This window comes from Dermacentor silvarum, chromosome 2, assembly GCF_013339745.2.
Source record: "Dermacentor silvarum isolate Dsil-2018 chromosome 2, BIME_Dsil_1.4, whole genome shotgun sequence".
NCBI lineage: Eukaryota > Metazoa > Arthropoda > Arachnida > Ixodida > Ixodidae > Dermacentor > Dermacentor silvarum.
In genome coordinates this window covers 28460657-28475241 of record NC_051155.1, presented here as the reverse complement: position 1 = coordinate 28475241, position 14585 = coordinate 28460657, and the positions used below count along the sequence as shown (strand labels likewise).

General features: G+C 43.8%; 1 protein-coding gene across 1 annotated transcript in view; it reads left to right on the top strand.

The window, feature by feature from the left end:
* Nucleotides 1-14585, top strand: part of LOC119441385 (ubiquitin carboxyl-terminal hydrolase 11) — a 99054-nt gene that overhangs the window by 6914 nt on the left and 77555 nt on the right. The window contains exon 2 of the mRNA XM_037705999.2: nt 8699-8816. Coding sequence (XP_037561927.1) covers nt 8701-8816 — 116 coding nt within the window. The 5' untranslated portion in view covers nt 8699-8700. The remainder of the gene's footprint in view (nt 1-8698; nt 8817-14585) is intronic.

Here is a 14585-nt window from a genome sequence, read left to right as displayed (position 1 = left end):
CTGGCCATGCCGCCGCTTGAAAACTGTTGTGAAACTCCCCTGAACAGATTCGCTGTAAAAGATTGCATTAGTTTGGTCCAGATGGGTTAAAACAACATTGCATTCTTGCTTGCCTGGTTTGTCCAGGTTTTTTAGCGGCAGACAGGCAGTGAAACCAGCCCCCTTCCCTGCAGCAACTTGGTTCTCTGAGGTCGATGGTTTTCCGAAAGATGACTTTAGATTTTTTTCTGGATGAACCAGGCAAACAATGGTGCCAAGGGTTTCGTTTAACTATGCAAACCAGAAAGTGCAATCGTGCTACAAATTTTAGATCAGAATGAAGCAGCGCTAAGCCCAAAATCTTCAGTTACTTTATTAATAAAACAAGAACGCAGGTCACTGTGCATATGGATTTACGCATCTCTGGGCTTATTTTCTAGGAAGAGTCCACACATGCATTCGAAAGCCTTCACTGACTTTCGAATGCTTTGCTATTCTTTTTTGTTGATTAAGCAGTAATGTTAATTAATGATTTAAAAGGTCCCTAAAAGCATTTTTGTGCCTTAGAGTACCATTTAGACACAAACATTATCTCAAACGAAATACTTTCTCGCAAAGATAAGATGAGCTGGATCCAAGTGGTGAAAAAACTATCCTCCTTTCAAGCCAGGGCTTTCCCTCAGATGTTCTATTCTGTCCAGCTATTGCTATGTCATGCCTGCTCAAGCACAAAGTGATGCAAGTGTTTACTTCTATTGAACTGAGTATTTTTGCATCTCGTTCTGGTGTTCTCATTACTGTGCTGATGCTTGCCTCAAAATGAAATTTATGTGTGCAGTGTCAGCATAATCTATAGCATGTAGTGAATGCAGTTCAGTCCCTGCATGCATTTGAAGTGGAAGAAACAGGCGCTGGTTTTACCAGTTTAGTTGAGGGCTGTACAGGAGTGCTGTACAGCGCTGGCACTATTGATGAAAGAGGGTTGTACCCCCTCCACATCCCTTTGCCAGGTGTTGTAACTTATTAACATTTTAATAAAATTCTTTCTCACCCCTTGCCTTACTAGCCCCACAAGTCTACCATAGAGCTCAGCTTTTCCCAGGACACTCTCTATTCCACTCCTGAAATGCACGCACAAATGTACATGTACAGACAGCAGCAGACGACCTGTGTTCTCAAGGGGAAAGAAAACCATATATGGATATAGTATCAAAGGGCCCCTCACCAGGCCACGTAGCAAATTTTATTTATTTATTTATTTATTCAAAATACCCCCTAAGGGGGGGGGGGGGCTCAATATGAGGGTATTACATGGGGGGGGGGATGGGGGGTCACAGGCGCACAGGCACTGGTCATAGATTATACATCATATTAAAGAACAAGACAATATAACAAAAATAATAATAGAGTGATACATAGGTAATATACAAAATAAGTCGCAATTATTTCAGAGAAAACATTAGTAGTAATATTAGGAGAACATAAGGTAACTGCAATGAAAAGCAAAACAGCAACAAACATCGAAAACACTGTAAAAGTCCCAATATAATAATAATAAGATTAGTTGACAAGTCATGAGCGAATTAAATCTTGAAATTTTGTCAAGTCAGGTTCCGTGGCAATGTCTGATGGTAAGGCGTTCCACTCAGTTATTGTGCGCGGTAAGAATGAATATGCACAATGGGATGACTGGCAGTTAATGCGTTTGACTTTGTATTGATGGTCACGACGTGGAAAGATAACTTATGGTGACTGAAAGAAATCATCATGAAGTGATCGATGGTGATAAAGCTTATGGAAAAGTGATAGGCGAGAAATTTTACGGCGAAGTGCTAAGGTGGCCAACTCAGCTTTATTCTTTAACGAGGTGACGCTGGTGTAACGTGAATAATCTGAAAAAATGAAACGCCAGCATGGTTTTGCAAGGCTTCGATGTTACTGATGATATAAGTTTGTTAGGGATCCCAAATGGCAGACGCGTATTCTAGTTTAGGACGGATTAATGTTGTGTATGCTAGTTTTTTAACATGCATTGGGGCTTCTTTTAAGTTATGTTTAATAAGTCCGAGAGTACGGTTAGAGGAGGCAAGGGTAAGATTAATATGATTATTCCATGATAAGTTTGACTGAAGATTGATGCCAAGGTACTTGTAAGTTGTGGCGAGTTTCACAGCGTTGTGATCAAGAGAGTAGGTGGTTAGAATTCGTGGCCTATTGGTGAAAGACAAGAGTTTCGTTTTGGAAATATTTAATGGCATTAACCAATTAGAACACCATGCACTTATTGCCTCCAGGTCAGTTTGTAGTAAGTGATTATCAGTGTTACTTGTTACACATCGATAAAGTACACAATCGTCTGCAAATAGTCTGATTTTGGATAACACGCAACTGGGTAAATCATTAATATAGATTAGAAAGAGTAAAGGTCCAAGTACGCTGCCTTATGGAACTCCAGACGTAACATCAGCATAAGATCAGTTAGAATTGTAAACTGATGTAAACTGAATTCTAGATTAGAGAAAATCGGTGATCCATGCAATTATAGTAGGGTCAATGTTAAGCTGTGAAAGTTTAAGTAACAACCTATGGTGTGGAACACGATCAAATGCCTTGGAAAAATCTAAAAATAATGCGTCAACTTGAAACCCAGCGTCTATCAGTGCATGTATGTCGTTAATAAATCCGGCTAGTTGGGTTTCGCATGAGTAGCCCTTGCGAAAACCGTGCTGATACTTGAAAATAATGTTATGGTCTTCAAGGAAGTTGATGACTTGAGTGTGTATTATATGTTCGAGTAATTTACAAATAGTACTGGTTAAGGAGATGGGACGATAATTGAGCGGACAAGCACGATCACCTGATTTGAAAATGGGTATTATTTTAGCTATGCGCCAGTCTTTAGGAATACAGCCAGTTGATAGTGACTGGGAAAATAGAGCAGTTAATTAACATAGAACAACTACTATGCGATGTATTCTTTAAAAATTTATTATTGAAGCCTTAGATGGTTGGCGCTAGATGACGTTTTAAGATTGCTTAGTAGAGCTAAAACACCAGACTCACTGATGACTACCTCGTGCATTGTGATTCCTACTAATGCCTTTAAAGTTGGCAATGAGTTAACGTTTTCATGAGTGAAATTGTTACAAACGTATCATTAAGAAGTTGAGCACAATCTGAATCGGGGATAGGAACTCCATGAGAATCAATAAGACCGATGTCAGTGCGAGTTACAGGATTTACAACACGCCAAAAGCGACGAGTATTATTTTTTAGCATGGATGGTAAATTATGAGAAAAAAAGTTATGGCGAGTAGATTTTAGCAATGCCTTATAAGCCTTTTCGCACGCTTTGTGTTTGTCATGGGCACTCGCGAGACCAGTCAGTTTTGCCTGCCTGTACAGTCTCTTCTTTTTGTTATTAAGCCGCCGAAGCTTGTTGGTAAACCAAGGAGAACTATTTTTGCAGGAAATGGCTAACATAGGAATGAACGTGTCAATGAGAGAACAGGTTGGCTTTAAAGAGGGCCCAGTTCTGTTCAATGGAGCGTGAATGGAAATCATGCAGAAATTGATCTGAAAATGTTGTTAATTCATTGTTAATTGTGTCGAAATTGGCTTTACCGTAACATCTTATTTTCTTTTTGGTAATTGTTCTTTTGCTCACGCAAAAGTTAATGCATCCAGTTATAACATCATGATCTGCGATGCCTTCTTCATGAGTTATGTCGGAAAATATATCAGGATTGTTAGTTAAAACTAGGTCTAGTATATTGGCAGAAGTTTCAGTGGATCGTGTTGGCTGACTAATAAGTTGGGTTAATGAAAAGTCAAGACAAGTGCTCAGAAAAGAATGTCCGGCTGCATCCGTGGCCGATATGGAGAGTGACGACCAATTGATATTTCGAAAATTGAGATCGCCAAAAATCATAATTACCGACCTCGGAAAAAGCTCGAACACCTCGCTCAGCACCTGATGATACTCATCAGAAAACGCGCCAGACATGTCGGGTGGACGGTAAAAAACACCAATGATCACACTAAATGCAGTACCCTTCAAGGAAATCCAAGTACATTCAAGAAAACAATCGATAATGATGGGTGCGGCAATGAATTCTTCCTTTATTGCGATGAGCACACCGCCCCCTCTACGCTGTTGTCTATCACATCGAAAAAACTTGAAAGTGGATTCACTCGTAAAGATGCTGTTATCATGAATGGTGTCGTTAAGCCAGGTCTCGGTAAGTAACACTAAAGACGCCTGGGATGAATCGATGAGGGATGAGAGTGCAATACCATTAGCGACAACACTTCTAGCATTGGTGTATAAAAAGGAAAATTTTTTATCAGTGCGACAATGCAATTTTACGGGTAAGCTGGTAGATGAACCTGAGCCTAAGGAAACGAAGGAGGAACATCATTTATCCCTGCTCCGAGAAACAAGAACAGCCTGGCCTTCATTGGTGTTCCACTCGTAAACGTCATTGTTCAAATGCAGTTTGTTGAAAACAAGACGTACTCGATCCCCGTCTTTCTTCATAGTACGCGAGAACTGGAGTTGTTACGCTGGAAGTTGTTACATGCCCCCTAAGGAGCATTCTACCACAAGGATTTTTCAAATTAGTTTGTTGATAGCAGAGATACAAATATCTGAAGTACTGGGAACCCATAATTTCAGGAAGCGAGCGTCGCCGCCAACGTAGACACTCTCTCCGCTGGTCCTGTCTAGCATATGTAAGCGAAATTTCTTCCCTGGGGCATTCTTCCATATCAGAGCCGGAAGATCATGTGACGCATACGTTGCGGGCTCTGCAATGTACGTAGGTGCACTTGTGTGATTGGCGTCAACTCACCGGCTGGGAGCGTGGCGCCTGCAAGGAGAAGTGCAAACAGTGCTTGGTTTAAAATTTAAGCTCTTTCCGCGGCGTGTAGGGATGTAATACTGGCTTACAGGATCGTTAGAGTGCATTGTATGCACTGTGTTTGTCAGCTCAAAATGGCCAGACCTGGTGAGGAGCCCTTTGAAAAGACTAGTGGAGTAACATGCCTTAAGTATTCAAAATGACTTCATGCATCAAACCGATGTTTGCTTCCTTGAATGATGCCACTCAACTGCTCTACATAGGGTGCACCAAATAATTAAAGTCGCCTTTGACCACTTGAAAGCATGTGCCGAGTGTAGGACATCCTTTGGCCATGAAGCTGCTCTCATACTTGCACACCCCGTGAAACCTCTGTGTTACTTGTGCTTTACGAATCGACAGGCTCTACCAACTAGCTCCAGCTGAAGCACTCTTTAGATTGGCCACACATTTATGACATATGCTGGCATCAGGAACTTCAAGAAGTGTTTCTGCATAGTGCATGTTAACAATTAGTACTTAAATGATAAAATGCCGTTACACGAGTGCCAAGTTGGAAACAGTATGTCACATATGGAGGTGAACAGTCGTGCCTTAACATTAAAAGGACCCCTAATTGTAACTTCTAGGTACAGCGTGCACACACAAGAGACAAAAGGAAGAATGTTATTTCTTTTGTCTCATCTTCATGTGCACAGTATGTAAAAGATCATGCATCACCAGCTTGCCCAAGCCTAGTAACCTAATTGAAATTTGCACTCGATAATTGAAGTTGGAAGTTGGAGATAGCATAGCTAACATTTAAAAAAACTGCGCTTCATTTTCCATTGGGCAGCTCTACATCTTGCCATGTGCACGATATTGGCATTTAGCACATTTGATGTGGCTCAAGTGATGGATGAGAGTTGCGGAAAAATGTAAAGGACTTGTCTCAGTGTCTAGGATATAGTTTAGCATGACATGCAAAGGGGCGTATGCGGTGACACTTGACACTTTCAAAATGCAATAAAAAAAGTTCAACTGGAAACGTGGTATAACAGTGAAATGTAGAAAGGTCACCGAACAGAGTCTCCACACAGTTGTGTCTGCCAGTGCCAGCAGAATGCCAGCTGTTGGACAGAGTGTGAAGTAGTTTTGAAGGCCATTGAAGCAGAACGTTGTAGTTGACGCTAACAACGGGAGCTGCTTCCCCACTGTGCTTTTGAAACTTGTTTTTTATGGCCTGTGATGCCTCGTTGCTTTCATTACCTTATTACCGTGACATCCTTATGCTTAGCTCGACAGGGTCGGAAGCTACGTGTTGATTTTTGTAAAAGGACACTAAAGAGAAAAATAAGTTAAGCTGTAGTACTAGTAAATTACCCTTCTGAAAATACCAAAAAGGCCACTCACTGTGGGAAGAGGCTTGGAGAAAAAGTGCAAGAAGGAAAGGCAAGCGGCGACGTAGCCTTGAAGCTGCCGCGCCATCACATCATCGATTTTGGCAGTGTTTGCTTGGGCCTGGTTCATTTTTTATCGATAATGAAAGACTACACTGCTTATTAAAAAGAGCCAGAGACTGGACTTGGCAAATTTCGGGAACTTTTACTGATGCAGGGCAGAACAAATACGAGAAAATACTTTGGAATCCATGAGGTCTTACTGACGTAGCGATACTTAGGTTTGACGTTTGGCCTTCATTTTGTCTTCTCACAATCAATGTCATGCTGCAAAGTCATTTCAAATAGTGTTCTGTAGGAACACCAGTCTAGGGTGATTTGTTGTTTCCCTTTAATGTACCTCTAAAAGCGGCACCAAGGTTTTGCTTCGGTTATGAGCAAGGAAATCTGCTTCTCCTGTTTGTTGGGCTTTGGTCCAGGCACGACACAATGTAGCATAAAAAAAATATCTGTGTGGGTGTGCACAGGATAATACAATAAATATGGGGTTTTCATTTCAAGGGGTGGGGGGCTGATAACCGCTATGCCATGTCACTTTGCACACGCTAACAGTTGCTTTCAATGGGCACTGACAAACATCAGCGGTTTTCAATGGGGCTGATTTTGCATGCACCGTAGACCTCACAGTCTGCAGCTTGGGAAGACAAGCGCTGTGGTGTGTGCTCTTACTTCATCCGGCCAGCGCTGTCCTTGGATTGTGTGTGCTGTCTGCCTGAATTGCGAGTTTCTGAAACAGGTGGAGAAAGATGTGCCTCGAGTAAAGGTGAACTCAATGAAGGCCATCTTACGGAGGACTTCAGTGACTGTGTTTAGCCGAGGATTCCCACAGACTGAAGTTGTCACTGCACTTCAGTGACACTCCAGAGCTTTCCTTGAGAACAGATAATGTACAGGCTGCACAAGTGTACCTGACTGATCATGCGTTCCTCAAGCAGTTCCTTATTGTGGGAATCACTGAGTGCTAATGAAGTGCAATGTTTTATCGAGTCCAGAAGCAGCGCTGTGCTCCACTTGATGTAGTCGACGAAGAGCTTCGAGTTGAAGTCGGTTTGAGAATAATGGGGTTAGAGAGCTGCAGTGCCATCTGGAGGACTTCAGAAACTACTGGATAACACTAACCATGGTATTCTCAAACGGATGTTGACTCAAAACTGTTCCTTGACTCCGAGTGGAGCACAGCGCTGCCTCTCGATGGGAGAAGACGTTGCACTTCATTAGCACCCAGGAATGATTTCTACGAGAGAGTTGGAAAACTGAAGTCGCGTGTCAATGGTTGCTTAGAGGCTATGGTGTTGCGCTGCTAAGGACAAGACCATGAGTTCGATTCGCAGCCACAGTACAATGGGTGTGAAATGCAAAAAGAGCCTAGTATTGGGTGCCTGTTAAAGAACCCCCTTGTGGTCAAAATTATTCTGGAGTCCCCCACTACGGCGTGCCTCATAATCGGATGGTGGCTTTAGCACGTGAAACCCCAGAACGTAATTTTAATTTTAAAACTGAAGTCCACATTGCGAGTCCAAGTTTGTCCAATTTGCACGCAGTCCAAGTTGCCTTAGCCACTGAATGTGAGCTTCACAAATTGGATGGGGTCCTTTCCAAGATCGTCAAAAACCTCATGGCTTGTAACAGTGATGTGCCATCTGTGGAAAAAAAAGTGAGAAACACTGTTAGGCAGTGAGACATTGCCCACTGGGTGGTTGAGTTAGCCCAGTGGGTACAGCCCCTTGTGAGTCAATGATGGTCATTGCCAAGCAGCTCGAGGTGGCAGAGTCAACTATCGGTGTAAGGACGTTAGGTGCTAGTCTTATATGATGGCTTTGCACCCATCCAGAACACACATTCCAATGCATGTCGCGTGTGAAGATGAAGTGGCTGGCTGCGTACTTACATGACCACATCTCTCATTATACATGTCTTTTCATTTCCTCAGGTTTAAACCCACTTGACTACTAAATATAGAACTAACTGGAATGATTGTAAATAAAGGTCTGGGGCGTCCTTGAGAAATGTTATATTTTTGTGATATCGCTTTGAGGCAATTTTTTCTTTGTTTGAACTCAACTCACTTTGTTGTCCTCCTCACTAAAGGGGAAGAATAACAGACAGCCACACAATTCCTAAAGTTTTCAAAGGCTTTCCTTATAAAAGCAGTGACTGACTACAACATGCACCAAATGATTGAAACATGAAGGCATTTTCAAACCAGCGTTTAGTTATTGAGACTGAAGGTTGTTTTATTGAGCAGTCTATAAAAGCAACAGTGAAGAAATGGCTGTACAGAATTAGTTGCAAATGCATGCCATTTTTGTCTGACATGTCACCACTTGTTCTGAAACTGTCCTGTGGTTGGAAAGTACCTTGCACACCCAGTGGTAATGTGTGTGCAAGTGAAGTAAGAGTGTGCCTCTATGTGTGCAGGTATGGACTTGTCGCTTCCGTCCACCTCGACTTGTGGTGCCACTGCCGTCTCGTGCAAGGCTCCCACCGCTTCCCCAGCTGTCCTGACTGAGTGCGTCCAGCTACGCCCTCTCTTCTGGTGAGTGTCTGCTAGTTTGAGCTTAGTGGGACACCTTTTGACTGTTGGCAGAGGGGTTGCCATGAGCACTTGGCTCCCTGTATTTCAATTAAAAACTGACGCAAGCAGTTGACGTTCACCGCCACCAAGGTGCATGGAGGAATCTGTGGGAATTATGAAGGTTCATATTTCCCCGCGTCCTTACGCGCGCCTCTGAAGTGAGGAGAGCAGACGACCTTTTTCTCTCTTCCCGTTCGGGGAGCCAAACGGCTTTTCGTGCGGTGGCGCGATCCTCTTGGAAACCGGTTGCAAATGCAGCGGTGACGTGTACGCGGAGCCCCGCGCTCATTGGACCGAGCCCAGAACGAGGCGGGGTGGTCGCGATCGGCGCGACCGGCGCACGCCGGAGAAATGAGAGACGAATGCGAGCCGCGACGAAGGATGGAGCTCAGGTAACCATCTTGTTCCCTTCCTTTGTCGTGCCCTACCTCGTTCGACCACTATCGACCCCGACAAACGTCGAGGTCGACTCTATAGCCTGCTTCCACGCGAATTCCCATGGAGCAATAAACCCTTTTTATACTTGTTACACTATTGTGTGTTGGGGGGGGGGGGGGGGGGTCGTGTTTCTGCCTGTCCTTGTACCGCTGAACCCCGGTAGTACAAGGCAAGCACAAGAGAGTTGGCTGTCAAGCCTAAGCCTTACGACAAAGGCGGCTTGAGAGAACCCGGAGACTACAAATCAAGACTGTTAAGTTTGGCAAGTTGGTGTGCCCCCAGGGTCACCGCCATCAAGGTGCATGGAGGAATCAAGACTGTTAAGCTTGGCAAGTTGGTGTGCCCCAGGGTCTGAAAAAAAAAAAGTAGTGCAGCAAACAGATGAACATTGAGAAGATAACAAGGAGTTAGAATTGTCGCCTTCTGGTTCTTAAGCCATGTCTTTGGCCATGTCATGAGATGGTTACGAGATGGCACTAGAGTAGTGCGCGTCGTCTGATAGGTCTGTCGGCGGCAGCTGTGAATCGTGCACCCAGGTGCTGGTTCTCGGTCTCCTGATTAGCGAGGCAGTCGCGTCACACTTCGCTCTGTTTGCAACATGCTGCACGAGACAGATTGTCTGCACCAGCCAATATATCGTGAAATGAAAACACGTATAGAGCTGCACTAAAATTTCGCATTAGGGAGTATCGTAATTGTCGGTGAATTTTTTTTCTTTTCAAACCATGGGTGCCCACCAGCTAGCCCAGCCTGCAGTCAATGAGCAGTACATTTCTTCTACTGTTGGCACTTTTTAGTATAGTAATGTTATCCTTACTAATCCTTCAGCTTTCATAAACTGGCACACAGTGCTTGTGTTGTCTTGTTGTTTTTTTCTTTTGTATTTGCAAATCTCTGCATTTTTTTTTTTTCAAACTGTGGTATCATGGGAGAATGCTGAGCTTCATGCGTTTGTGTTCATCCATTTGCTCAGCACGCAATTGCTAGAGTAAGCGTTTTCATCTTGTCGGAATGGTTCATGACGAAGCTCTCTGGCAAGACCAGCCACAGCAGAGGGCTGGGGGGACGAGACAGGGGTATAGCAGGGGGCGGGGGTATAGCAGGCATTAGGTTGGGCCTCTTGCTTTATTCAGCAGCCTTTATTTCTGGTTGCTGCATCTGAATGTACTTTGTGGCTTAGTTTCATGCTAAGAATACCAGAGGGAAATTTGGCACTATTCATTCAGGTTGTGATCATGGGTAGTACATGGAATTTTTCATTCTGTGACATGGTTTCATTTATAAAGGGCATTGTCGCTTCTTGTGACCATGTTATGTGCCTAAGTTCTGTTACTTGCTAGCCTGGAACATTTTCCTTAGAGCAGTTAAGTCATGTAGAAAATTTAGCACTAAAGCCAGACAAAGATCAAGGGAGAGAACAGACTACGAGCGCTCCTGGTGCATTCTCTCTATCTTTATCTGGTCTTAGCACTAAATTTTCTACATAAATCAATACCAACTTGCTAAGTTCACCCTCCTTATTAGCAGTTAAATGTTTTACATTCATAATTAATTGACTGTCACTTCATTTCTCATGCATGAGTTAGTTTCGACACTTCAGCTTTTGTGTCATAGTGACCAGTATGGAGTCTGTAATGGCAAAGCATCAGTTTTTTTATTGCTAATGGTTGGCCTGTGCCACTGGGGCGCACAGTAACATAATGTGTGCCGCTTCATAGTGCGCCTTCGGTGCTCTGCCAGTGCCAGGGTCGTTGGTGACAGTACTTGCCACATGGGCACGCTTTGCATATGCGCTGCCCAGCCGGGATCTAAATGATACTTTAGACACTTGCCATTCATAGCTATTTTTGATATTGTAAAGAGTGCATTTTTGCTTGTAATGCTCTGGAAGCAGTCAAATGCCCAAAGTTAGAGGCAGATGAGGCTGATCATTGCTGTAAACTTGCGATGATAAATTTGCTTCAGAGAGGCCATGAGAAGCCATGAAGATGAGGCGCAGGCAAAATCATTATTGTTCCCATGCTGACTGAACTGCCGTTCAGACAGGGCAGACACTGAATCAAGATATTCCTCTAGTTTTTATGGCTTCATGGAATCTTTGTAATGAGAGCTTCTTTCTTGTGTTTGCCCCACCTGAAAGTCCTCACAGAGAAATCTGGGGACTTTTTGCTGGGGACTATTGCTTATGTGCCTTTCCTAGGTACTACGGAGGATGATACGCTTTGCCTTGTTAAACCGCCAGATCCATTTAAAGGGGATCACAGCGGTTGACATGGAGTCTGTAATGGGAAAGCGTCAGTTTTTTTATTGTCAGTGTTTGGCTCGTGTGTCACTGGGGAGCACATGACATAACGTTTGCCATCGGTGCTCTGCCAGTGCCAGGGTCATTGGCGATGAGAGAGGAGTACGTGCCACATGGGCACGCTCTGTGTATGCGCCACCCAGCCGTGAACAGGAACTGCAGTATAACCTGCACGTGAATATTTTACAGTAAAACATATTTGCAGTAACCTGTCATTATTCATCGGTCTGCGGCTGCTAAAGCAGCTTCTACGTAAGTCCCCTCCCCGTGCTTCACTCCCCTTGGCAGGAACTCTGTTCAATCCTGGTGGTGAAGCATAGGTAATGAACAACTACTGGGAAATGACATAATGATGCAGAAATATATTTAAAGAAAAGTCTATAGAATGCGCAATTTGAACCGAGGACCTCACAAGCCTGAGCTCAATGCTTTGGCGCAAGGACGCTAAACACGAATGGAGAGCGAGCTTATTCAAAGTATTTATCTACTGTCGCGTAATGCAGCTTGGCTAGGGACAAACGGAGCAAAGCATGTCCTCCTTTGTGGCACTGGTGGTACCTAGGGAAAGGCAGATTTCGAGACACTAAAGTCCCCCGATGTCTCTTGTGCAACTCGCACGTGTGCACAATGATTGGGCAAACGCGAGAAAGAAGGTCTCGTCTTTATGTGGCTGCACCAGCAATGTTCGCTGAATCTGTGAGCACTTTAACCCTTTAAGCCCTGGCTTCCTATATAAAGGACACGAAAAGAAATTGTTCTTAATCGTTACGCAAATGGTTAGCAAACTTAAAAAAGAATTTAAGCTATTCTCCATACACCTCCGCCAGCATAGGCGACAGTTTCTTCATCCTTGTCTTTCTCAGAAAGCCCTAGAGGTGAAATCAAAATGGCGGAAGGCAAGAAACACGACTGCAGCAGTTTCCGCGTCTTTTGGTAATATTTTACTCAACACCTATTGTCTCGGTAGCAATCATAATTTTGTGTGTTGTTTCTGATATGGTTAGGAGTGTATCTATATCAGGAACTTTTGCCTATTATTTGCGCATAACCCGCAGCACGTCATGATCTGCGTGTCCTAAATATAGGACACCAGGGCTCAATGGTTGTCAAGGGCCCGGAATAAGCTGAATGAACAGTGAGGACGCTGTTGCTTGTAACAGCTTCCAATTTCTTGTGTTATTATTCCCAAGGCGGTAAGTCAGCCTGAACTTCTGCATTCAGTGGAAAGGGGACTCCTATAGTAATAAGTATGTGTATCAAGGACCCAAATATGTTTGCTGCACTATAGGAAGTGTGCGTGTTGGAGGTAGAAGACGATGACAATGAAAATCAGGATATACAGTTTGCCTTTGCAGGCTAGGGGAGCAGTAATTGCTGCACAGTAGACGAAGAATTTGTCATATATGGCGAAAATACATCTGACAAAGTGACTATCAAGTAAATGGAGGCCATTCAAGTGCAATAATGAAGGAAGTGGGCGTGTTGGAGGTAGATGACGATGAAAACCAGGATACACATGTCCGGAACCGAGGGGTCGCAGCGGAGCGCCCGAACAAGAGGACCAGCGCAGCATGCTTTTAGAACAGACTAGCGCGTGCCATGCTTACGCATCGAGCACGCGCCGCCCAACTTTATTTTCGTCGTCTTTTGCAGAAGGCACCAAGGCGCCGGCCGAGAGCGCCGACCTTAGCGTCGCCGCGTTGCGGCATTGGTGGGCGCTACACACAGTTTGCTTTTGCAGGCTTGGGGAGCAGTAATTGCTGCACAATAGACGAAGATTTGGCCATCTATGACGAAAATACATCTCATAAAGCGACTATCAAGTAGATGGAGGCCTTTCAAGTGCAATGATGAAGGGCGTCTGCGTGTTTAAGCTAGCAGACGATGACAATGAAAAGTGGGATATAGTTTGCTTTTGCAGGCTTGGGGACCAGTAATTTCCGTACAGTAGAATTGACTATATATGACGAAAACACATCCGACAAAGCGACTATCAAAGATAGAGGCCATTGAAGTGCAATGATGAACCGTGTATAACCAGCACGAAGAATATTTTTGATGCATCTGATGCAAAAGAACCACTGTCAAATGACCATCATGCAAGTTTTTATACATTTAAATGTGTGATACAGCCGAGAATAATATGCAACTTCGAAATACTTCATATTGCTCTTTACAACCACTAAGCCCTGGTGCCCTATATATAGGACATGCCGCCATATCTTATGCTGATGTGGTACTCCGAATAAAATAAATATTTTTGTGCTTCTTAGGCCATAGTAAATCAATACAAAACGAAGAAAAATTTTCTGCACGTTAAAAAATATTCAGGGCTGAAAGGGTTAACACTAATGAGGTATTCCCCCTAAAAGTGGGCAACCCTGTATGTTGCTTCACGTTGAGTAAAGAATGATGGATGTAAATCAGGGTAACATGTGTAGGCGAGCGAATAGAGGTGCAGCATCAAGGGACACGGCAATATTGGTGAAAATTTTACATTTTTTTGGTCTCCATTTCAATAATCAAATGGATCTTGAGTGTGCGTGTGTGTGTAAGACAAAGGTGGCATAAAAGGGGGGTGGGCTGTGTTTACGCACATTGAGCGCAGCTTCCTCGACCTGCTAGGTTAATGGCAGTACTGGCAGTGAATTTTGACTTCTTAATGCGAAAGCATTAATGCCCCATTATGTGAAAATCCGTCGGCGGGACCGAAAGATGGTACTAAATATGTCCGGCTGCAGAAAGAGTAAAAACGTAAAAGAATGCTCGGATTGACATCAAATTCGTCTGGTAGATTCCTGTAAACAAAATAAATTAATGGATTTGAAAAGAAGATTAGGTACATTTTGGTCGGATACACGTCACGTTGCAGCTGACTAAAGGTGACTAATGCGTCATTGGGCACGTGACGGCAATGGGGGGAGGAGGTGGTGCCACGCCATCAGTCGCAGAGTGTATGAAATGAGTGTGTTCATGATGTTTCAAGGTCT